At 34.7% G+C, this 27,515-nt stretch overlaps 1 protein-coding gene across 4 annotated transcripts in view; it reads right to left on the bottom strand.

Annotated features, from left to right (window-relative positions):
* The window catches only part of UPF2 (UPF2 regulator of nonsense mediated mRNA decay), a 113,217-nt gene that overhangs the window by 38,597 nt on the left and 47,105 nt on the right, over nucleotides 1-27,515 (bottom strand). For all 4 annotated transcript variants that reach the window (XM_045857974.1, XM_045857973.1, XM_045857979.1 and 1 more), the window contains exons 8-9: nucleotides 25,720-25,805; nucleotides 14,176-14,284 (exon numbers count right to left, since the gene is read on the bottom strand). In XM_045857974.1, the coding sequence (XP_045713930.1) occupies nucleotides 14,176-14,284; nucleotides 25,720-25,805 (195 nt within the window). The remainder of the gene's footprint in view (nucleotides 1-14,175; nucleotides 14,285-25,719; nucleotides 25,806-27,515) is intronic.

The raw sequence follows: 27,515 nt of genomic DNA on the forward strand, positions 1-27,515 counted from the left end.
ACAAAAACAAACTAAGGAACCAACTAGAACAGGAACAAAATCACAGAATTGGAGATCACATGGAGGGTTATCTGCAGGGAGGGGGAGAGAGAAGAATGGGAGAAAAGGTACAGGGAATAAGAAGCATAAACGGTAGGTACAAAATACACCAGGGGAAGTTAAGAATAGTATGCAAAATGGAGGAGCCAAAAAACTTATATGTATGACCCATGTACATGAACTAAGGTGGGGAAATGCTGGTGGGGGAGGGGCAGGGCAGAGGGGAATAAAGGGGAATAAAATGGGACAACTGTAATAGCATCATCAATAAAATATATTAAAAATAATGAATGTTAAATGCTCACTTAAGCAAAAATATTAAGGCTCAGTTAGGGTATCACAGTGACAATTTATTGCTTTATTATTATAAATTCTTTATAATGAAATTTCTCATATAATTATCCTTTTTTAACACTAGTCACAGTTATATACCAAAGTTCAAATCTTTTACAAATATAACCCCCTACGTAGGCATATATTTCAAGAACTGCTGAATATAACAAAATCCTATCACAACAGTACAATGTGACCAGACACCTAAAGATAATTGTAATTAGATTCAACCATAGCATTACATTTTCATCAGAAAACCAAACCTCAGCCCTGAAATTTTTATTTGAATAAAAAAACAATAATATGGTGGTGCCTTCAACTAGTTTGTTGTTCCTTGCTTTTTCAGAATACTATCTTGTTTTATTTGTTCCACATAATAACATTCTAAAAGGAACAATAGCTGTTACAATTCTGATTTAATAGTTAAGACAAAAACAAAAGAATACAAACCTATCAAATGACTTGACCAAGAATCAGTACTGAAATCCCAGTCTTCTGTTATTGAGAATTCCACTACACTAGTGTGTGCTTTCCTAACCTGGCCAGTGGCTAGACAATTAAAGATAATCATTTATTATAAACTCTAAACTTCTACATACTCAGACGGCTAACACTTAAATGAAATGTATCACCTTCATTTTTTTTTTAAGATTTTCTTATTTTTAGAGAGGGGAAGGGAGGGAGAAAGAGAGGGAGAGAAACGTCAATGTGTGGTTGCTTCTCACACACCCCCAACTGGGGACGTGGCCTGCAACCCAGGCACGTGCCCTGACCAGGAATCGAACCAGTGACCTTTAGATTTGGGGGATGACATGCAACCCACTGAGCCACACCAATCAGAGCTATCCTCTTCATTGTTAAGAACCTAGATTCTATAGCATGTAGAGGTAGGTTTTTAGACTTTTCAGATCTTCAGTGATAATTTTTAAACAAAACCATTTGCTCATTTAAAAAAAAATTGGAGCTTACCATAACTGTATTTAATCTAAAACTCCAATAAAACTGCATCAAATAAAAATAAAAATCACAAAAATTCAACTTACAGAACTTTATTTTAATCACATCATTTAGGCATTCAAAATAACTTTGGAACTAGAGATGAATAGAAAAAATAGAATTAACTAGATTTTAGTTTCTAGTATTAAAAAATTATATTAAATAAACTCGACTGTTTTAGCCTTACAACTTAAAGTACAATCTTTATAAAGATCTTTTCACAAATATGTCTGGTAAGCAATGCATATAAAAAACCTTCTCATTAATTTTTCTTAGTTTGTGAACTGTTAGGATAGATTAAGAATGTGGATCCTGGATCACATTAGCTGGGTTTAAATCCCAGTTCTATCATTTTACTAGCTGTTACTTAGACTCTATGCCTCTATTTCTTCATCTGTGTAATGGAATAAAAGTAACATCCTTTGTAGGGGTGCTGAGTCTTAAAGTAAACTGGTACATGTAAAGCACATGTACCAAACCATAACTACCTAGACCAGGAGAGTCCAGTAAGTATTAGCTACTATTAATTTACTCTATCTTTGTATACTTGTATCACTAATACATGAGTAAACAAATAAATGAAAATGCTTAATGTTTCCATATATATTGTAGTGACGAAAGAACAAAAGATCCATGGTTAGGACACCCAAGCCCTTATGGTCATTCTGTGCAATTTTTTGAGGGTATATGTATTTGGACAATTCATGTAAATTCTGTGAACCTGTTGGCTCATCTGGTAAATTAAGGATAAAGATAAAGATGATGATGATTGTGGTGGTAATGATAACTACACTTCACTTGATACTCAGCAAGTAATGCACAGAGCAAAAGATTACATAACCTTTAAAATGATGTTTAATGAGTGTTTCAAATGACACTGTAAAATGCTTCTACATAAGAAATAAGGAATGAAAAATTGTACATACAATATAAACTACAGAGGAATAAAGGTAAAGAAAATATACTAAAATATTACTGAAATTTACATCTTCTTTCTACTTTATATATTTTTTATCTTCTAAATCACCTCATTTTTTGTTATCTTATTTACTTTAGAGTTGAAGTAATGTAGAAACAAAGAACATATAAGGAAGTACCGCAAAAACGATATACTGAAGCTGAATATTTAGGGGGAGTAGAGCTGGGAAATATGTATACATGCTTTTAAAAAATCTTCTTGGGTGATTCTGGATACATAACCTCTTAACAACTGTTATGGCGTACCATACAATTTTAATTAAGTATTACTGTGCATTACAGCTTTCAAAACATGTAACATAGTATATTATCCACAATTACTCTTAAACATTGTGGATAAGGGGGTATAATCGAACTAACATGACAAAATTATAGAATTTTTAAATGAAGTATTAGAAATCAATTATTTCATTGCCTCATTTTCAGATAAAAGAAGGCTTTTCAAAAGACTGTAACTTATTAAAAGAAGATTAATTTATTCTCCTCATTCAATATTTTCCAGTCTCATTTGTTGACTCCTTTTGATCAAAAAGGTTTGTCAAAACACTTCTGCAAAAGTAAATACAAATGAATTAACAATGCGTAATTTTTTAAAATTTTACTTACTTAGTTTTAGAGAGGGGGAAGGGAGGGAGAAAGAGAGGGAGAGAAACATCAATGTGTAGTTGCCTCTCACACGCCCCAAACTGGGGACCCTGCCTGCAACCCACGCATGTGCCCTAACTGGGAATTGAACTGGTGACCCTCTGGGTTTGCAGGCTCATGCTCAATCCACTGAGCCACACTAGCCAGGGCACAACATATAATTTTTATATATGTTTTAGTTCAATAATGTCTCATAAGATTTTACTTATATAATCAATCATCTTTTACCAAAAATGGTGCTTACAGCTCATTTATTAATGACAGCTGAAACTGAAATTGAATAACTAAACTCATATGCATTATTAACTCCGCATTATTTAACATACATTAAAAACTCTTCAGATATGTCAACATATAACAAGTAAAAATTTCTGAGGCTTATCATTTATTATTCCCCTATAGAAAGAACCCTCCCACCTCCAAACATCATCTAAGTAGACATTATACTTTCTGCCCTCCATAATTTGCCCATTTTGTTTTACATAAACTTTATTCTTTTAATTATTCAAATAATTTTTCATGAAGTCTACTATAGGCTAAACACTTAGTCTATAAACAAATTTTCCTTCAAAAAAACTTTTTTATCCTATGGACCACTGATCTCCAAAGTCAGGTGGAAAAGACTCTTCTCATCTACTGGGGTGTGGAAAAAAGAAATCTTGCAACATCTATACTTCTATTATGTTTTCGTTCTTACATCATGCTTTTCAACTTACTTTTCTGTGTTTTATAATGTGCATAAAATATCTGGTACAATTGCAAAGGCATATAATTTATAAATAAATATGCCTATATTGGGATATGTAGTTAGTTACTATACTGAGAGGCTCATTGAAAAAGCTAAAAGAACACTAATTTTTAAAATGTCAATCATTGAGGGTGATTTGCTTAACTTTATATAAAAGTCATCCCTTCCATTATCAAAAAGGTAGACTCTGCTGAAAATTTGGAAAACACAGACAACTAGAAAAGAAAAAACTATTTCTCACTGTTCAAAGACAGTCACTGCTAACATGTTAATATATAATTCATTTCTTTAGACATTTTAACACAACCATAGGTTTATTATGTGTAAAATTTTATAGTTTTCTTTTTCCTAAAAGTACTTCCTCTATCATATGAAAACTCTTTGGTAAACAGCACTTTCAAAAGCTCTGTATCATTTTCTAAACCCATTGTTGGGCTTTTAGATTATTTTCCTTCCCACTCCCCCATTACAATTCATGATGTCAATAAAGCTTTGGAGGTATATATGATTGTCAGGACAGATTCCCCAAGTTGTCCAATGTATGAATGCCTTTAAGGATCTTGAAACATATTGCCAAATTCCTTCTCCAAATTTCAATCACAGTACATATGAATGATTTCTCATTTCTATTAGCTTTACTACTCTGTCAGTCAAATGAGCAAATCTGTTGTTAAACTAGAATACTATAATTTATTTGACTGCTGTATGTGTCTAATAGTTTTGCTAATTAGCTTTATTTCTCAGGTGAGATTCTTAAGCAGAGGACAAATAAAATCAGATTGTGACAACACGATGGAGCTAGAGAAAAGGCAGAGATGGGGACACCTGGTTAAAAAACTTCCTCATAATTCAAGCTATGGAAAATGAAAGGCAACAGCACTAAGTATGAAGAGGAGACCTTAGATTTTGAGGAGGTGTTTTAGAAGATAGTATCAATAGAATTTGGTGACCACTGGTCACCAAATGACTGACCCTAATTGTCAGAGGGATGAAAAATAGAGGTATTTCTCTTAGTTATCAGATAAAATATATTGCAAATTTATAGGGAGAATATAGAAGTGGATATAAGAGAAGGATAAAGACATTTTTTAGGGAGAATTGAGTTTATGAACATATTTAGCTAGAAGTACATGAGACTAAGCACCAGAAGAGGGGTTTAGACAAGAGATATGTATTGGAGATTACTGGGAAATAGCTGTTAACTGAGCCCCAGGTAAAACGTATTCTGTAAAAAAGGTAGGTGAAGGAAGAAAGTCTGGAGAACACCAACAGGTACCCAGCTGGAAAAAACAGCAAAGGATACTGAGAATGGTAGTCATAAGTAAGAATTAGGAGAAATTTGGACCCAAAATGGCAGAAGAATAAGTGGAAGCTAAACTAAAGTCCTCCTAGGACCAAACTGGAATTATAAGTAAATTACAGAAAAATCATTCTGAATAACCAACTGAACACTAGCTGGAGAGAAGTCTTCTAACTACAGACAGACAAAGGAAGTCACTTCACCACAACGTGACTGGTGGGAGTTCAGAGGCGGCACAAGAGAGCTGGCTGGGCTCCTAGGGATTGCAGCGGAAGTGCTGAAATGATATTTCGGGAGCCAGGGGGTTCCCCATGAGGAGTGTGGGGTCTAAACACTAAATTGGGCTCCCCAGCTCCAGCACCAGAACTGAGACAGGAAACCAAATAACATACGGCAGTGAAAAATAGCAGAGTTTCTGTCCACCAAGGAGAGACAGCAGGAGATACAGAGAGACTCTTACAGGACAAATGCACAAAATTCCATTTGTAGACACTTACCCTGGGCTCTGGCAGAGGAAAGGCAGAGTTGACTAGAGACACATGAGGAGAGTCTGGGGCTGCTGGCTCTGGGGAGGGAACTGAAGGAAGAGCCACCATAATCCCTATGCTGAGTCAGTCCCCATACTGCTAAAGTCATTTTGCTCAGGCAGAGCAATACCCCCAAGTGGCATCACTCTGTGGTGCTTAAGCCCTGCTGTGGAGGAGTACAGCTGGCAGACATTCACTGGTGAATGTTACAGAAAGCCTGCAGGCCGAAGCAGATCCCCAGGCATGGTGCCATTAAAGCCAGCCTTGTTGCGCAACCTGGTCCATTATGCACAAACCTGGGCCCAGCAGAGGGAGCCACAAGCTGTGGATTGCAGAATGCTCCAACAGCTTGCTTAGAGTAAGGCACAGGCAGAGTTCAACTTAGGTCTGCACCAGTCTTGTAGATCTACCTAATACATAGAAACAAATATAAAGAGACAGCCCAAACTGGCATACAAAGAATCAGGACCCAAATAAAAGAATAAGAGAATTCAACAGAAGAACAACTAGAGAATATTGAGGCAATCAATTTTTCAGATAGAGTGTTTAGAGTAATGATTATAAGGATACTCAATAGCATGAAAAAAAGACATAGAAACGGAGCCCTGGCTGGCATAGCTCAGTGGATTGAGAGCGAGCTGTGAACCAAAGTGTCGCAGGTTCGATTCCCAGTCAGGGCACATGCCTGGGTTGCAGGCCATGACCCCCAGCAACCGCATGTTGATGTTTCTCTCTCTCTCTCTCCCTCTCTCCCTCTCTCCCTCCCTCCCTCTCTCTCTCTCTTTCTCCCCCCTCCCTTCCCCCTCTAAAAATAAATAAATAAAATCTTTAAAAAAAGACATAGAAACCATAAAAAAGGACCAGTCAGAAATAAAGAATAAAATATCTTAAATAAATAATACACTGGAAGGAATAAACAGTAGGTTAGATGAAGGAGAGGATCTTGGCAGTGATTTGGAAGACAAGGTAGGAGAAAAAAAAAACACTCAGGCAGAGCAGCAAGAAGAAAAGCAAATTTTTTACATGAGGAGATCTTAAGTAACTTTTGTGACAACATGAAGTGTAACAACATCCACATCACGGGAATACTATAAGGAGAAGAGAGTGAGCAAGGGATCAAACACTTATTTGAAGAAATAACGTCCAAAATCTTCCCAAATCTGGTGAAGGAAAAAGACACACAAATCCAGGTAGCTCAGAGAGTTACCAAAGTTACCTTGTTACCTTGTTACCAAGTTACCTTGTTACCAAACAAGTTGGACACAAAGAGGCCTATACCAAGACACATCATGATTAAAATGACAAGGCTTAAAAACAAGGAGAATTCCTAAAAGCTGCAAGAGAAAAACAGGTAGCACCAATTACACCATCATCTGATTTCTCAACAGAAACAGTTCAGGCCAGAGGGAATGGCATGAAATATTCAAGGTGATGAAAAGCAAGGACCTATAACCAAGGCTACTTTACACAACAAAGATATCTTTAAAATTGAAGGAGAAATAAGGAGCTTTGCAAACAAGAAAAAGTAAAAAGAGTTTGTTAATACCAAACCAGTACTGCAACAAATGTTAAAGGGCTTCCTTTATGAAGGAAGAGAAAGAATGTAAAAAAAAAAAGAAGTCTAACGATAAAATGGCACTAAATATGTGTCTATCAAAAATCACCTTAAATGTAAATGGCTTAAATGCTCCAACCAAAAGACATAAGGTAGCTAAATGCATAAGAAAATAAGACTCATATAAATGTTGTCTCCAAGAGACCCACCTCAGACTGAAAGATACACACAAACTAAAAGTAAAAGGAAAAAGACATTTCATGCAAATGGAAAGAAGAAAAAGCTGGAGTAACAATACTTTTATTCAACAGAATAGAGTTTAAAACCAAGGCTATAGTAAGAGACAAAGGACAACACTACATACTGATAAAGGGAACAAGAAAACAACTCTAGTAAACATTTCTGCACCCAACACAGGAGCACCTAAATATGTAAAGCAAATCTTGATGCACATAATGGAGAACAAGCAGGGATTTTAGACACCTCATTGACTTCAACTGATAGATCTTCCAGGCACAAAATCAACAAGGATCTAACAACACACTATATCATTTTAAACACCCCACTGACTTCAACTGATAGATCTTCTAGGTAGAAAATCAACAAGGATTTAACAACATACTACAACACATACAAGGATTTAACTGATATCTTCAGAGTGTTTCACCCCAAAGCAACAGGAAATATATATACTTTTCAAATACATATGGAACATTTTCTAAGATAGACCACATGTTAAGACACACGAAGTCTCAACAAATTCAAGACTGAAATCGTATCAAGCATCTTCTCTGACAATAATGTTATGAAACTAGAAATTGTTCACAAGAACACTGAAAAATACACAAAGACATGGAAACTTAGTAACATGTTATTAAACAATGAATGGGTCAACAAAGAGATCAAGGAAGGAAACAAAAGATACCTTAAAACAAATGAAAATAAGAACACAACAATCCAAAGTCAGTGAGACACAGGAAAGGCAATCCTAAGAGGGATATTCATAGCATTATAGGGCTATGTCAAAAAAAAGAAAAGAAAAGAAAAAGCTCAATTAAACAATATAACTTTACACTTAAGGGTAATTTGAAAAAGAACAACAAACAAAGCCCAAAGTGAACAGAAGGAAATAATTAACATCAGAACAGAAATAAAATAGAGTCTAAAAAATGATACAAAAGATCAATGAATCCCAGAGCTGGTTTTTTAAAAAGATAAACAAGACTGACAAACTTTTACCCAGACTCAACAAGAAAAAAAGAGAGAGGACCCAAATAAGTAAAATCATAAATGAAAGAGGAAAAATAACTAACACCAAAGAAATACAAAGGATTGTAAGAAAATATTATGAACAACTACATGCCAACAAATTGGACAACCTGGATGAAATAGATAAATTCCTAGAAACACACAATCCTCCAAAACTAAATCAGAAAAATCAGAGTCTCTACATAGATGACACCTAGTGAAATTGAAGCAGTAATTAAAAACAAACTCACAACAAAATAAACACCCTAGATGAGATGGCCTCACAGGTGAATTTTACCAAACATTCCAAAAAGAACTAACATGTATCCTTCTCAAACTATTTCAAAAATTTCAAGAGGAGGGAAAGCTCCCAAGATCAGGCTAGCATTATCCTAATTCCAAAACTAAATAAAGACACTACAAAGAAAGAAAATTATAGGCCAATATCCCTGATGAACATAGATGCTAAAATCCTCAACAAAATATTAGGAAACCAAGTATAGCAATACATCAAAAAGATCATACACCACAAGCAAGTGGAATATCTTCTCAGAATGTAAGGTTGGTGCAACATTCACAAATCAGTAAATGAGATGCACCGCATAAACAAAACGAAGGGGAAAACCCACATGATCACATCAATAGATGCAGAAAAACCATTTGATAAAATCCAACACCCAGTTATGATAAAAAACTTTCAGCAAAGTGGGTCTAGGGAGAACGTACCTAAACATAGCAAAGGCCATATGTGACAAACCAACTGCCACCATCATACTCAAAGGGCAAAAACTACAAGTGTTCCCTTTAAGATGGGGACCAAGACAGGGATGCCTGCTTTCACCTCTCTTACTGAAAACAGTACTGTAAGTCCCAGTCACAGCAATCAGACAAGAAATAAAAGGCATCCAAATTGGAAAGGAAGAAGTAAAACTGTCTTTATTTGCAGATGACATAATATTGTACATAGAGAATCCCAAAGATCCCACCAAGAAACTACTAGAATTGATAGATGAATTCAGCAAAGTAGCAGGATACAATATACAGAAATCAGCTACATTTTTGTATGCCAATAATGAACTCACAGAAAGGAAAATAAAGAAAATAATTCCATTTACAAGTCCTTGAAAAAGAATGAAATACCTAGGAATAAACCTAACCAAGGATGTAAAAGACCTGTACTAGGCAAATTATCAGACACTAAAAGAAAGATACCGGAGAAGATACAAGTAAGTGGAAGCACAAACCATGTTCATGGATAGGAAGAATTAACATCGTTAAAATGTCCATACTACCCAAAGCAATCTACAGATTCATCCAATTTCTAACAAAATTCCAACAACATATTTCACAGAACTAGAATATTTCAAAAATTTATATGGAACCATAAAAGGCCCCACATAGCAACAATGATCCTGAGAAAGAATAAAGTTGGAGGAATCATGCTACATGATATCAAACTATACCATAAAGCCACAGTAATAAAAACAGCATGGTACTGGCCTAAAAACAGACACATAGATCAATGGAACAGAATAGAGAGCCCAGAAATAAACCCATACCTTTATAGCCAATTAATATTCAACAGAGGAAACAAGCACATACAATGGGCTAAAGGTAGTTTATTCAATAAATGGTGTTGGGAAAATTAAACAGATATGTGCAGAAAAAGGAAACTAGACAACCTTCTTACACCATACACAAGAAAAATTCAAATGGAGTAGAGATTAAACATTAAGACCCAAAACCATAAAAATCCTAGAAGAAAACATAGGCAGCAAAATCTCGGACATAGCTCGTAGCAATATTTTATCAGATATCTCTCTCCAGGCAAGGAAAACAAAAGAAATAAACAAATGGGACTACATCACACTAAAAAGTTTTTGCACAGCAAAGGAAAACAAAAACAAAATAAAAAGACAACCCACAGAATGGTAGAACCTATTAGCCCATATATCTGATAAGGGGTTAATATCCAAAATCTATAAAAAACCTACAAAATGAGAAAAACAAACAACCCTATTAAAATATGGGCAAAGGACCTGAATAGACACTTCTACACAGAGAACATAAAGATGTCCAACAGACATATCAAAAGACATTCAGCATCACTAATCAGAGAAATGCAAATTAAAACCACAACGAGGTACCATCTCACACCTGTCACAATGGCTATTACCAGTAAATCAACAAACAACATGCTGGCAAGGATGTGGAAAAAGGGGAACTCTTTTGCACTGTTGATCAGAATGCAGGCTGCATATTGCTGCAGCCACTGTGGAAAGCAGTATAGAGATACCTCAAAAAATTAAAAATGGATCTGCCTTTTGACCCAACAATCCAAATTCTGGACATATATCTGAAGGAACCCAAAACACTAATTTGAAAGAAATAAGTCCCCTATGTTTACTGCAGAGTTATTTACAATTGCCAAGATATGTAAGCAGCCCAAGTGTCCATCAGTAGATGAGTGGACAAAACAACTATGGCACATTTACACAATGGAATACTATTTGGCCGCAAAAAAGAAGAAAATTTTACCCTTTACAATAGTATGGATGGACCTAGAGAACATTATGCTAAGTTAAATAAGCCAATCAGAGAAACAGAAATACCATATGATTTCACTTGTATGTGAAATTTAATGAACAAATTGAATTAACAAGCAAAATATAGACAGAGTCATAGATGGAGAGCAGGATGATAGCTAACGCATGTTCAGGGGAATGTGGTGGAGAGGGACTAAGCAAAAAGGAAAAGGGACTCATGGATGTGGACAACAGTGAGGTGATTGTGGTGGGGGGGCATATAAGAGGGCTAAGTGGTAATGGAAAAAATATAATAAAAATAAATTAATTTTTAAAAAGAACTAGGAGAAAGTAGTGGTAGAGAAGGATTATTATTATAATGATATATATGTTCAGGAAATGTGTGATCAACTTTATATGCATTATCTCATTTAATTCATAAGAACAATCTTATTTCAAAACATACAATTATTATCTTCATTTAATAGGCAAGGAAACTGAGGTTTAGAGCACTTAAGTAACTTGGCCAAAATTACAATGCTAGCATGTGGTAGAGCCAGAATGACAGTTTCCTAAACAGCAGAAAAATCCAGCAATTTAGAATCTGCAAAGACATCAACTAATATAAGGCTATTAGGTAGACACTAGTGGTCTCTGATGGTAGAACAATGGGTAAGTGTCAGCAAAAGAGACAAGCATACTTTAAGAAATTTGAGCAAGAAGAAAATAAAAGAATGAGTAGGGGGCAGTTGAGAGAAATTTCTTGTTGCTATTATTTTATTTTCATTTAAGGGTGTGAGTTGTTAAGTATATTTTTAGCCTAATAAGAAGTCATTGGCAAAGTGTACAGATTTGGGGGTGGGGAAAGAAAGATCCTAGAAAAAGTAGGAGTTTCCATAAGACTATAAGCTGATTTCTCAAAACAAACCTTAGAGGCAAGAAGGGGCTGGAAAAAAGTAGTCAAAGTCATGAAAGGGAAGGACCTACATCGGAGATCACTCTATGCAGCAAAGCTATCATTTAGAATGGGAGGGCAGATAAAGTGCTTCCCAGATAAGGTCAAGTTAAAGGAGTTCATTATCACCAAGCCCTTATTATATGAAAAGTTAAAGAGACTTATCTAAGAAAAAGAAGATGATCAAAACTATGAACAGTAAAATGACAACTCACAACTACCAACTGAACCTAAAAACAAAAACAAACTAAGCAAACAACTAGAACAGGAAGAGATTCACAGAAATGGAGATCACATGGAGGGTTACCAGCAAGGAGAGGGCGTGGGGAGAATGAGGGAAAAGGGACAGGGAATTAAGAAGCATAATTGGTAGCTACAAAATAGACAGGGGGAGGTTAAGAATAGTATAGGAAATGGAGAAGTCAAAGAACTTGTATGTATGATCCATGGACATGAATTAAGGGTGGAGGGGATGCGAATATGAGGGCAGAGAGGAATAAAAGGGAGAAAAAAAATGGGAAAACTTTAACAACATAACCAATAAAATATACTTAAAAATAAAAAGTACATGACCTCAAGTACCCTTTCTTTTCTCCACTGGGAACAGTGGTTACCAAAATATACCCCTAGAATTCTTCTAGTTACAATCAATAACAAAAAATGCTAATTCCCTCAACTCCCATCCCAATTTTCAGAAGTAGGAGGGGAAGTTTACATGAATAGAATTTTCTGTAATTTTAAGCTTCTCACCAAAAGCACAAATTATGCTTGGTGCAGCAATTTCTGTTTTAATTTTGGATTTGGTTGAGGGTATATACATATATATAACTAAATAGAATACAGTTATACTGTTTGCTAGCAAAACAGTTTGTTTGTATAAAGAGATTAAATATATCAACAAGAGTATCAGGACTCTGGCCCTGGCTGAACAGTTCATGTGGTTTGAGTGTTGTTCTATATACCATGGCACATACAGGAAGCAAACAATCCATGTTTCTCTCCCCAGCCCCCACCCTCTCTCTCAAATGAATGAGCATATCAACATGTGTTCTTTAAGTGACTACATATTTAACCACCTCCAGAAGGTTCACAGTGCACATTACCCTCAGCTTTCTTGATCTCAAGTGTTTCTGTACTTCTTTAAACACAGAAACCTGCCCTTACTTAATACTATGAAAATCTAAAATATACTTTAGCAAAAGCTGACCCAGAAAAATCTTAAACACCTATGGTAAGAAGCCTTTAGAGATAGACTGATATTTTCTCCTTCCTCTGAACTTAAGGCACTCCCTCTCAAACAAGTCATCTGGCAACTACGCATGCAATTTCTTTAATATCAAATGTAGGGTTTCATTTTTTATTTCTCTCTTGCTTTTATGAGTGTTTATGCCTTATCTCCCCAACTACATAGTGAGATTCTTAACTTCAGGAAATGTTCTGAGTGCTCAACAATACTGATTTGTGCAAACCATCTGCAATAAAATGCATATTGAACATAGCAAACATTTATTTGCATTCCAAGCAATTGCTATAAAGCTAAATTTTATAAACACAATGTTTCTATTGGCTAGCATAAACACATGAATTTCGTGTCTTTTCAAAGTCTACCAGTATACACTTTAAGTCATCTCTAAGATATCATTTTACTCCTTTCATGACTATATTTGAAACTTATCACCTATACAAATGACTGGATAAGGTGGGTTTTAAATAGCCACTAACATGCACTCCATTAAGACTCCTGAGACCAGAAAGGGAAGGAAGTTGCCTGGTTAACAGGTCCCTGGTATTTAACCAGGTGGTACTCTTTAAAGAATTCACTACCACCTAAGGTAAAGATTCTGAAGGCAAGAATCAATAAAAACATGGGCTACAAAAGCATTCACTGAGCTCACACCACTTGTGGAGCCTCATGTGCCTCCAACATTTAGACCCCCAACACCTAAACCGGAATCCTATAGGGCACTGTGCCCTGACTTACCATGGCCAAATCCTGTTTCTTCTGGGAACACCAATGAGGCCTACTGGTTGTCTTGACCTTGGAAATTGGTTTTTACTTTACAAAAGCGAAAAGTGCAGTACCTACACTGGAGCAACAGCTCATCTCCAAATTGGATTACCACTTAATCATTTCAACCTTTGTTGAGTAAATTTACATTTAAAAAATTTAGAAGATCTATATTCTGAACTGTTAGATCACTATCAAATTTGAAAATTATGCTTACCAATATAGTAATCATATTCTCAAAGTCCTCACTCAACTTTTAAGTATCTATATATGTATATATACATATATAAATTACAAAATAAATGCTTAAATACATACATGAAATCTGAAATCCCCCCTCAGCATGGAACAAAGATCCTCTGCTACATCAGACATGCAGGGATGCAATGTAGCAACCAATCTTGCATAAAATGGTAGCAAATCCAACCTGCAAAAGTTATATGTGATATGTGTAAAAGGAAAAACACCAAAAATAATTCAGTTAAAAATTTAGAACATCCTCAGATATATTCACAAATAATTATAAAAACTAATAATCATACAGACATGCCTATTTATCACCATTATAATGAAATACACAGAAATTCAATTTGCCTTGTAAAAGCTTATTAATAACCTGGTATTGTCCATTCAATGCCTTATCACACATTTGCAATTGTACTTAGTACATAATTTTTGGTAAAATATAAAATATCAAGTGAAGAAAAAACTAAGTTTTTACATAGGCTAAATTCTTACATAATTACTGAGTAAACAAATTAATTTAAATAGTGCAAAACAAGAATCTTTTTAAACCTTTTCCTTTACTTATCCACGGATAAGTTATTTGAAAAGCTCGATGTCTAAAGTGAAAGAGTAACCAATAACCAAAGAGGCATTTAAGGGTCAAAACCTTATCACAAACCCACATACTAACTTACAGATTTTATGCACTACAGAACCCATTTACTCTTACTTCAGACAATAAATAGCAAGTAAGTGGCTACTCATGCTGCCAAGCCCTTTTCATTATCAGAGTACTTTCTCAACTTGGATGCCGCTCCAGAATCCTGCTTAACACAGCAGTCCAGGCAGGCACTACCAATTAGAATCAATGCAAAAGCTAAAATTTACTTTTCATTCCTGTTATAGACATTATTTTATAAAACTTGATTATCCAATAATTCAACAGTCTGCAGATCAGATGCTAAAGATAAGAAGCAGTGAGGAACTAATAAAATAGCTATGCTGACAACAGTAAGTAATGCACGCTGACAGTGAGGAAGGGAGCAGTCTGAATCAGCCATTTAGAACACTAACAAATAATCCTGTAAGTTTTAATTATCCCTGAATTTCCACTGTAGACTACTTCATGAAAATGACTTGATCATAAGAAAAAAGTCTGTATACAATGAAAGGCTTAGAATTAGATCTGGTAAACTTATAGCACACACAGATTAATTAAGCCTTAGCTGGATGAAGGAACAGAGTGAAGGAAGAAAGAATGCAGATAAAATTTGAAAGGTGGAGTCAATCCTCATATACCATGGTTAAGGGTTTGATCCCTGGTCAGGGCACATACAAGAATCAACCAATTGAATGCATAAGTAACTGGAGCAACCAACTGATGAAAGAAATTAAGAAAAAGAGAGGAAGGAAGGAAGGAAGGAAGGAAGGAAGGAAGGGAGGGAGGGAGGGAGGGAGGGAGGGAGGGAGGGAGGGAGGGGAGGAAGGTGGGAATGAAGGAAAGGAGGCAGGAAGGAAGGGAGTCAAGAAGAGGAAAGTGCTCAAATTCCTGTCTAAAGTGGCTCAAAAATTTTGTATTTGTTTGACCATTAAAATTTCTTTAAAAAACTACCTTTTATTTAATCTTTAAATGTGCCAGACCCTGTCCTAGGCATCTAAAATACATCATTATTTAACTTGTTGATCCTATGAGGTGGACATTATAATCACTATTTCAGAAATAAAGGAACAGATGTTGAGTGAAGTAAACAGCATGGCAGCTCTATAGTAGGAAACTCAGTAAGTTTTCTGAATGCATCACACTCTTTAAAGAAACAGTGAAAAGTACAATCCATTATGTAAACATTTAAATCAAAACATTTAATGGTAAATTTTATTTTAATTTTTTAAAATTTTATCAATTGAAGAACACTCCTGTCACACAGAAAATGCACATATGTGGATCACATTATTCCTTGATGATATTACTAAAATGAGATATTACTGTAAGATACTCTCATAAATATGTAATAATTTTCTGAATGTCTGCTATTGCAAAAAAAAATTTAATAAAGCCTAGAACAAACATTTAATTTTCTTATATAACAGGATTCATGCTAATACCAAATTTACATTCTAAATTTTCAAACTTTACTTAGAATATATTTTAATACATTTATGTTATTAGAATATTAGGTCTTAATTCTTTCTTTTTCCATTCATAATCAATTGCCAAAGAGGAATTTAAACCTATGCTAAGGTTCACAGCTTCCAACTGCCCCTACTACAGGTCAGAAAAATTAAGATATGAGAGTTAAGGTCACAGGATAACACTGAACAATATACTGGGATTTAGGAGACTTAAGGTCTAAATCTTCAAATAGTTCTTTGACCTCATCAACTGACCCAACTTCATCTACTATTATCTCCTGCTCACTGCTGCGTGCCATTGGCCCCTTGCTAATTAGTTCACAACACAGCCAGCAAGCCCTTACCTCAGAGCCTCCACTACTGGCTGCTCTCACTTAGCTGGAGTACAGCTGTATTTCCTCAAGTATCCATTCTCACTGGTTACTTCCTCAGGAAGCAAGTCTTAGCTCCAGCAACACCCCCTCATTGAGACCCATTGTGAATGCTCCATAGAAACTGCAAATCTACCCAACCCTACCTCTCTCAATCTCCATACCCTGAACTGTTTTTTTTTTAAAGAATCTATCACCTTCTAACATGTAATTTATTTTACATTTATTGTCCTGTTTGTCACCCTTCCCCACTAGAATGTCAGCTCCATATGAGACAGTTTATCAGTTCTCAAAACATGCCTAAATCATAGCAGGTACTCAATAATACTTGATATAAAAATATCTCTGGTATCTCACAAGTTTATTGTTAGCTTTTAGTCTAATTCACCACCACATTAAGAAAATGTCATCCTGTTTTTTAATACTAACCTAGATCAAGTTTAATATTTTATCAAACAAAAGCTCATTTATCAAATACCTTTCATGCAATTAATGAAATAATCATAGTTTTCGCTTCTGATGTTATATATATCAAGAGGTTTCCTATTTAAAGTATCTTTTCATTCCTAAGGTCAATCCTCTTTGATCATGCTAGGTTTTAATTTACAATATACAATCATTAAAATATGATTTGTTAGTGGTTTATTGAGAATTTTATATTGACGTTCAAAACTGATATTGTGGTCAATAGTTTTAACCTCCTTGATCATTTTTGTTATAGATTTTGTCTACTTCTTCATACTATGAATTGGCAAGTTTTCTTTTTTTATGCTCTGGAATGAACAATACAGCAGAAAAATGACTTATTCCATAAAAGTCTGAAAGAACTCAATAAAGCTATCTAGTTTTAATTTATTGTACATTTTTTTCTAAGGTGACTCATCTATTTGGTCTTGAATCAATTAAAAAATGTGTATTTTTTCCCAAAAATTATATTCCACTAAGATTTTCAAGTAGTTTTTAAATATTTCTTGTATTTATGTCTCATTTCTTAACTTTTTAATGTTCTTTTTCTTTATATTTTCCAAATGCTTTTCTATTTAGATATTTTGAAGAACAACTCAAGTTTATGCAATTAATTTTAATCTTGGTTGTCTTTTACAAGAGGGTACCCCTCAAAAAACAATTATCTTCAGGAGGTCAGGCCCCTTGTAGTACAGGCTGCCCTTGCTAGGTGCCTAGGAACCCATCTGTATCAGTGTACCAGCTGGCATTGTTGTGAGAAGCTGCATTTGGTTTCAGTAAATTTTTTTTTGAAGACTTTTTCAACACACTTACCCATTTCACAAAGGGTGATTTACAAGTACACCTACACATACCTCGCTCAATATTCAGCAGTTTCTGACCAAAAACAGCATGACCCCCATGCCTCACCCTCCCTTTTCACCTCACCCCAACTGACTTTTTTTTTGTTTCCCCAGAAGAAAAAAGTCCTCGAACAGAAACATTTTGCCAATGTGGAAGAGGTGAAACAAAAAAGTCAGAAGCACTAAAAGGCATCAAAATTGAGGAGTTCAAAAACTGTTTTGAGCAATGGGAAAAAAAGTCTCCATAGTTGCACTGCATCAAATGGAAAGTGCTTTAAAGGTGACTTCAGTTTAAACATGTAAGAATACACAATTTTTTAACAAATAAATTGTGTTTTTTCTAAATCCCCCCTCATACAATGTACTTTTCAATAAAATTTGAAATTATAACTTAGCATCAAAAAATTATTCACTAGGTCATTCATTTTTTCTTCTTTTCCTTGGCACTCACACATTTTTTTTTCCAAATTAGCCAAATCTACTTCAAAGCTTTCTCCCAGCCCCAAAACAAAGGTAGGTATAACTACTTACAAATATTACTTACACACACACACACACACACACACAGTAAAGCAATCTGTGTTATGCATTCAGGCTGCCATTAGTGCACTAACAATACAGGTAAGTGTTTTCAGCTTCAGTAGGGATTTTAAAAATAGTTAAGGATTCCCTGGAAGATCCAAACTCTTTCAAGCCTTTCCAAGTTTTTGTTTCTTTTGCAATTAACCATGTGGAAGTTAAGATATTCCATTCTCTCAGAATTGTCTACCCCACTGAACTCAACACATCCTTCTGAAACGAACAAGTTTCTAAAATTCCTCCTTTTCCATTGTATGTCACAATTAAATAACTGAAATTAAATGTCATCCTGCCCTATTTAAATCTTCAAGTTCTATGACTTCATTTATTACTTAACAAAATAAAATCCTTCATGTTGTAAATAATGTAATATAGTTTCTCAATATTAGTTCTATACAAATGTGCTGTCTTTTCTACCTTCCTACAAATGGAGCCTAAAAAAAAAAAACAACGGAGTGTTAAATTCTGATCACATTAAAAGTTATTTAACATAAAAGTAGAAAATTTTAATCAGCATAAAGGGCAAATTTGTTAAAATTTAAGCTAAGTATATTTTAATTTGACTTTTCTGAAAGTAAATTAGAAAATAAACTTACATCCTCTTTTGAAAACTGAATTTTTAAAAAAATATTTATTTATTTTTAGAGAGAGGGGAATGGAGGGAGAAGAGTGGGAGAGAAACACTGATATGAGACATTGAACTGCTGCGGCCTCTCATACGCACCGTGATCGAGGACCAAACCCATAACCCAGGCATGTGCCCTGACCAGGAATCAAACCAGCAACCTTTTGCTTTGCGAGATGATTCCCCAACCAACTGAACCACACCAGTCAAGGCTGGAAAGTGGATTTTACAATCTTCCAAGAGAGTGATAATTATTTTACCAAGAGTTAATGAGTGAACGATTTAAAAGAATGCTTTTTTCTTACACAATAATAAAACAATGCTTATACTTTCAAGGTCTCTTGAATCAGACGTTTAAGTATCCTCCTAGTAGTTAATGATCGTCAAGTTAGTAAACATCCAGTTACTAAGTACAAGTAATAACAAGAAAGAAGAAACACACATTTGTTACTATGGGAGGGAAAGGGTGATTCTTAAAGGTTTTTATCTCATAATCAATCAGTTTTCTAAAAGAAATGTCCAGCTTTTTTTTTCTCTTTAAAAATCTAAAGAATTTAACTGTTAAAAGTTACTAATTTTATGTGTTCAAAAATGCCTTGGAAAAAATAAATGTAAGAAAACACTGTTACCAGTCAATTAAAGAATACAATGGAGTTTCTTTATAGGAAACACTAAAGCAAATGATGACTCAAAGATGATGAAATATACAAAAGACTGGGATTCTTTACTCTGAAACCAACATCCAAATGCTGAGACTTTTTCACAATGTTGAAGTTCTCAATGCAACAGTGCCATCAAGTGGTATACCATACTAATAGATTTCCAACAAATTCAATTTTTCATATTTCCGAATATAGCAAGAGAGGTAGGGGAGATTTACATAGAAAGAGTCTCACAAAAACTCCAGCAAACTCTCTTAAAAGGTAGATCAGGAAAAGTTGTTCAAGAGTCAAGTGAAGCACCCTACCTCTAGACACTTATTACGTTTCTATTAATTTAAAGAAAGTCTGAACATCCAACTGCTAAAATCTGGTTAAGTCTATATGGCTTCAAAGTTACTAAACCAATACCAAGTCTGTCTATATTTAAAACATGTACAAAGTATAAAGACCTCTTATAAGTTAACAATAAAAAGACATCCCAACTACATAGGAGGGACAAAGGATTTAAACAAATTTCTCTAATGAAGACAGACAAATGGCCAACAAGCACACAAAAAGATGGCAAAATCAATAGCCATTAGGGAAATACAAGCCAAAACCATATTGAAATACTACTTCACACCCATCAGGATGGCTACAAACAAAGAGACAACAAAGAGTGGTGAGGATGTGAAGAAACTGGAATCCTCAATCACAGCAGTTGGGAATGTAAAATGGTGCAGCCACTGTGAAAAACTTGGGCAGTTACAAAACTGTTAAACACAGAGTTACCATAAAATACAGCAATTCCTCTCCTAGGTATGTACCCAGGAGAAATGAAAACATAAAATGTATACCAAAACTTGTACACAAATAGTCACAGCAGCATTATTCACAATAACTAAAAAGTAGAAACAACCCACATGTCCATCAACTGATAAATGAAAGAATAGGTAAACCAAATGTGGTATAATCTATACAATGAAATATTTTTCAGTCTTAAAAAGGAAGGAAATTCTAATTAAGCCTACAACATGAGTGAATCTTGAAAACATAAATGAAAGAAGCCTGGCAAAAAAAGGCCACATATTATATGACTTCATTTATATGATATATCCAGAACAGGAAAATCCATAGAGACAAAAACAGATTAGTGGTTTCCTAGGATGGGAGGATGACTAGAGAGAGAATGGGATTGATTATTAATAAATACAAGGTTTCTTTTAGGAGGACAAAAATATTTTAGTTTGATTGTAGGGATAGCTGCATATATTTAGAATACTGAATTGTATACTTCAAATGGGTAAATTGTATGGTATGTGAATTGTATTTCAATAAAGCTTTTTTTTCCCCAAAAGAACTATAAAGAACCTTATGTGTTATCTAGCTTAGTGCTTCCTAGACCAAAATCCTCATACCAGGTAAGAGAGCTAAATTCTCTACCACAGACTATATTTTTACACACACACACAAGACTTTTGGTTCACCATAGTCCTAGGCACTCAAATAGCTACTAAATAATTCATTGTTTTGTCAGCACATTTTTTAGTCAACTCTAGTTGAATGAGCTGGATGGAAGAAGGAGGAAATCCTAGCCACAGAAAAAGATAAAGACACTCAACAGGATTCTTGTCCTTTGGGGAGGGTGAGGAAGAGAAAATGCCACACAAAGAGGAAGGCAAACCTTACTAAAAAGGTCCTTTCTACAGTGACTAGGTGGGCACAGGAGAATAATGAAGCTAGGTGAGAACAGGAGCTAAAAAAAGTTTTTCCTTCTCTCCCCAAAATGTCCCAGCTTGCCCCTAAGTCCAGAGGGCTCACAGAAAGTAAGCTGCTACTACTCCTAATACCACCTAACTGGCTACCCAGGAGAATGTTCCAGCCTGGTCACTCCACAACCAACCCTTTTTGTTCCTTTCTTACCTCTACCCTTGAAGGCTATCAGTCTTCTCTTGTATTCATAGAATGGAAAAAGGTCTGCTGGGTATGTGGGGTGTAAAGACAGGGAATGAGAAAGAGAATGAGAAGAGACTTAGTAGCACTTGACTTATTATCTTTCTACTCCAGCCTCCCAAGGGAGCAACTCATAATCTTCAGGGTCAAGCCAAATCTTGCAGGCAAGGTGGGAAGACACCTGAGGGTCAGGACAAAGATGATCTTCAAAATTAAAGGCTTTTCTGACCAATAAAAATATATGACCAAGAAACATCAACCTAGCCCAAGACTCACCCTGATATGCCATTTCATAGATGTATAAACAGAGGCCTTGTTTTATCTAAACACTGAAATCTTTACAAAAAGACGAGAGAGTACTATTTACAATAGAAAAAATATGCAAATCAAGGGTTTTCATATAATTTGGCTCATTTGAAATATACATAAAATATAGAAATGTCAGTAAAGAGTTAACAGTCAATGCTACTTATAAATGCCATTCTTAAACAGACTGTTCTCTACCAGCCAAACCATAATGAATATTTCTTTTACTGTTTTCAGTAAGGTAACTTAGTTAATTGAGAAATAAAAACTGACTAAAAACAATTCCCTGTATTCTGAAGCAAAGTCAATAATGCTAACCCAATGTTCCATTTATCCATGTCTCAAAGCGTAGTCAAGAAACCATTACAAATGAGGATTTTGCAAGAGGAAGGGGTGGCTAGGATTAAAACTGAGTAAGCTGAAAAGGGGCACTGAACACCATGTTATGTAATTTTACTATCTTTTAGCTGTCAGACATTGTGCTTAGTGCTGGAGATAAAAGAGCAAAAGGGCCTGCTACCTGCAGCTTATTCTCGAGGCCAATGTCCAGGGAAAATCAAGAAACAGGTTTTTGCAGTAGCTTGATGCTGTGTCTCTGGCACTTTGAATATACCACTGTCTCTCAGAAATGCTTTCTCAAGGCCTGACTGGTATGGCTTAATGGGTTGGATGTCATCCTGCAAACCAAAAAGTCGCTGGTTCCATTTCAGGTCAGGGCACATGTGGTCCAGGACCCCGGTTCCATGTTTCTCTTACACACCAAACTTTCACTCCCTTCCTCCCTCCTTCCCCCATCTCTAAAAGTAAATAAAATCTTAGACAGACTGACAGACAGAAAAGAAAGGAATGAATGCTCTCTCAACACTCCCTTTCCTCACCCAACCCTAGTGTAGCTAATTCCTTTCTCAGAATTCAGATTAAATGCCCCTAATTCCAGGCAGCCTTCTCTCTACCAAGAATTAATCAATCAGTTCCACCTGGTATATACCTGAAAGCACACTGTGATTCTTCTTGAAAATTGCACTTAGACTTCTTTGTCTTCCTATCTAAACTGTAATTTGCAGGAATACAAGAGCCAAACCTGTCTTGTTCACTACTGTATCTCCAGCACTAATCACAGTATACAGCAAACCCTGAATGCTGCAATTTTCAACCTTTTTCATCTCATGAGGCACATAAACTAATTATTACAAGTCATTAGTAAACCAAAAAATATATATACATTTTGGCAATGTGACAAAAAATAGGTATAATTTTGATTCATTCACACCAGATGGTTATTGTTGTATTGGCCGTCGTCATTTCTTTATTTGACAATCTAAGGGAAAGGAGGTCGGTGCCCCTGACTAAATAGTCAGGTACTGCATGTTTTAGAATTCTTGTAGCACACCAGTTGAAAAGTGCTGCCTTAATGAATTAGTCAATGAATGATAAAATTTTAGAATCTAATTTAATCTTTCCTGATCACTCAGGTTGATTACAAGAAACCTAAATTATTATATTTAAATATTTCAGATATATAAGACTATGTGGTCGCTTCCTCATGGCTCCAGAATACTATGCATTCATTTTAAGTACTTGTATCATTATCTTTTTTCTTACCTCTCAAACTATAAATTGTCACTTCCTACTACATTCAAGTCTATGATTTTTAGCAGATTCCAACTTCTACTAATTTGTAGACATTTGCAGAGTTAGAAGCAGATAAATTTGGTTATAAAGGATATTACTAGCATAAAACCAAGTAACAGTATATATTTTTTGACGGGTAAGCAGGCAGTGGTGGAGTGGGATACAGAGCGACAAGATGTTCTTTTATAAGTAAACTGTTTAAATATCATTGCATGATTTCTTTTGTTAACAAAAGCACTTTATTTTTGCTAACTTTGTTTTATTATGTTATGTAATTCCAGGTGATTGTTACATGTTTCTTCAAACAGTTGAAAAGAAAAACATGAAAGTAAATATCCTACTGTGTATGGTAAAGAAGAGCATCACTTGAAAAAAAATTGGTCCAAAACTGGTTCAATGAGAAAAAAAAAAATTGAGTTCTCACAGATTCAAGGTGCACACTTTTTTCCATTTACAGATACATGGTGGGGAAAAGTTGGTTTACAGTTGTTCATATGGAAAATAATATAGTAATTAATAAATAATCATACAATTTAATTAATATTATACAAAAATAATCTCTTTTGCATACTCACAACTATAAATCTACTTTTGCTCCCCTGTATATGAAAGTGTAATGTGTCTCACAATTAAACCTTTAAAACTAACAACATATTTCTTTCTTAATTGCACATAAAATAATGGTATACTTCATAACTAATGGCACCTTACCTTTCATAAAATGCAATATATAATTTCTTGTAATAAAAATATTTCTTTTTGACTTTCAAGATACTTAATTATCTACTCATAATATTAGCACATTCCATCTCCCTCACCCCACTAAAATGAAAAACCAAACGTTCATATTAATGATGCTAAGAGTAAATAAAAACCAATATGAAAGAAAAAAGTAGTGATTTGGTTTCACTGAGAAATCTTACCATTAAGAGATCATGGGCTCCTTTCAATGAATAGACCAAATTAAAATCTTCCTTAAGAAACTTTTAGCCCTGGCTGATGTGGCTCAGTGCGTTGAGCACTGCCTTGCAAACCGAAAAGTCACCCATTCGAATCCCAGTTAGGGCACATGCCTGGGTTGCCGTCCAGGTGCCCGGTTGGGGGCGTGCAAGAGGCAACTGATCATTGTTTCTATCAAACATTGATGTTTCTCTCCCTCTCTTTCTCCCTCCCTTTCCCTCTCTCTCTAGAAATGAATACATAAAATCTTTTTTTTTTCAACAACAAAAAAAAGACACCTTTAATCATAGCCAGGTGGCTCAGTTGGCTGGAGCGTTATCCCATACACCAAAAAGGTTGCAGGCTGATCCCCAGTTGAGGTGTGTGCATGGGAGGCAACCAATTGATGTTTATCTCTCACATCCATGTTTCTCTTTCTCTCTCCCTTCCTCTCTCTCTAAAATCATTAAGTACATCCTCAAGTAAGGATTAAAGAAAAAGAAGAAACCCTTAATAAAATCCCTTAGGATCCTTATGTTTTGGGGAAAAGTACCTATCTTAGCTATGGTTTATGTAATCATCATAATAGTTAACAAAATTCTTTATTTATTTATTGTTGAATAAACAAAAATGAATCTTCTCCAGGTTCCTAGGGTGAATAATCTATAAATTGTCCTGAAATATGCAGGTGAAGTAGGGCATTTAATTTAGTGTAATTTAAAGCATTAGAATTTTCTAAAAGCAGCACAGAACTAAATATGCTTCTTGAATTCCTAGTAACACAATGCTAACGTGACTTCCAATTCTAAACCATCATAATTATAAAATAACTTGAATTTTTCCATTTAAACACAACTGCAAGGACTAGACATACTCAGTCTAATCTTTACACAAAATAAAAACTCTCCAAAAAACTATTCTTAAGTTACATTTTCTCTTAAAAATAACAAGAAAGTATCAGAAGAAATATCTCCACTTATAACTAATGAAACAAAGAACATGAATCAGTGAGAAGCAAGTTCTAGAAAATATGTTAGCAATAATGTGTGTTGACAAGGAATATTTTTAAAGATGAAATTAAATAAAAACTTTGAACTTACAACCATCACTGCAAAGTAAAAACACTAACAAATTACTCAAAAAAAAATACTCACCTTTGTCTGGGAACTATAAAAAGTGCCCGTACCAACTTCTTCCTATTTGCTTTTGTGTTCATGTTCATACAAAAATCCATTGCTGCCTATAAAAGAAAATATAAACATCTTCTTTAAAAAAATCTTTATTTAGCTACTGAAAGCAGAAACTCTGGATGCTACAATGGATTTCTACTTTTTTCTAAACATTTCAAATGGTTTTAAATACTAGTATTGCAAGCATACCCCAAACTAAAAGATCGAGCTTAAACTCCTGTATCCTTACACATCTCAAAACATATATTTTATAAAATTTTAAATTGCAACAAGGTGTCAGAACTTCAGGTGGGTACACTGAAGGTCATTGAATGTCTGGCAAATAGTTACATTAAATGTGCAATCGATGCTTTAACCTCATTAAAGTTAAACAAATCAATGTTAATATAAAAAAGTTTTACAGAATTATAAAGTAGCAGGAGCAAGAACAGTTGCCAAGGGCCAAGAAAATTACTAATGCTAATAAGGATAATCAAAAAGAAATAAACATGAAGTTGGTAAGAGAGACAGGCAGAGATTATTCCCAGGAACATGTAAAAGTAAGTGCCTCAACAATGATGGAAAAGTTCAGTATCAGCAATCAGATTTGGTAACTTAAAGAAATCATGTCACAGGATTATAATAAATACCCACAATTTTTATTTAGTATAGCAATCCACTGGTCTATATTTTAATAACAAAAATGTGCTGAGTATTTAATCAACATGTCTAACATCTAATATAAGCGTAAAAAAAGGCTAGGAGAGGTATGTGTTCTGAGAAGTTATTGGGGAACAACAATATAAAATTGGCATATTTGAAATACAGGCATTTTTTTAAATTTCAGTATAGCTGGTTTGAGAAAATAACAAGTTTTAAGTTATAGTTTAAAATGAATAAACTATTACCAAATATCCTTTTAAGTTTCTCAAATATTTTCCTTCCACAGGTTCATATCATTATTTTATTATCCATCCCAATTTTTAGATATTTTTGAGGATCAGATACAAATATAAGATTCTCATATTTCCCTGAACTATAAAGGATTTCTACTCTTTGCTATAGAGGGCAATGCATTAAAACACCTCCCATTTTATTAAAACTTTAAGATTTTATTTACCTATTTTTAGAGAGGGGAAGGGAGGGAGAAAGAGAGAGAAACATCAATGTTTGGTTGCCTCTCATGTGGCCCCCACTGGGGACGTGGCCTGCAACCCCGGCATGTGCCCTGACTGGGAATCGAACCTGCGATGCTTTGGTTCGCAGCCCACGCTCAATCCACTGAGCTACGCCAGCCAGGGCAAAACTTTTGATAAAATAAATGGCACAACTGAGGATGATTAGATTTAAACCTAGGAAACCAGCTCACACTGAAAGTATTCACCAAGATTAAACATTTAGATTAGCAGAGAGAGTAAAATCAATTTCAATTTTTTCTTCTGCTACATTTTATAACATTAAAGCTTATTATAGTTAATTAGAACAACAAAGAGAAAAAAACTGAAAATACACTAAAAGTTCCTTCAAGCAATTCACTCAAAAGTAACATTAAAAAATTCAGGACCTACTACTAAAAATCCCAAAGGTCATATATTCAGAAAATTGGTTAAAATTGTAAAACTTCACACACATACACATATACATACACCCACACACATCACAAAGACAAAAATAAAAAATAAAAACAACTCTTATATCAACATTTTTAAAGGATTTTTATTTACTTATTTTTAAAGAGAGGGAAGGAAAGGAGAAAGAGAGGAAGAGAAACATCAATGTGT

The sequence above is a fragment of the Phyllostomus hastatus genome, unplaced genomic scaffold (assembly GCF_019186645.2).
Source record: "Phyllostomus hastatus isolate PE091 unplaced genomic scaffold, TTU_PhHast_1.1 phas_scaffold_1674, whole genome shotgun sequence".
In the NCBI taxonomy this organism is placed as follows: domain Eukaryota; kingdom Metazoa; phylum Chordata; class Mammalia; order Chiroptera; family Phyllostomidae; genus Phyllostomus; species Phyllostomus hastatus.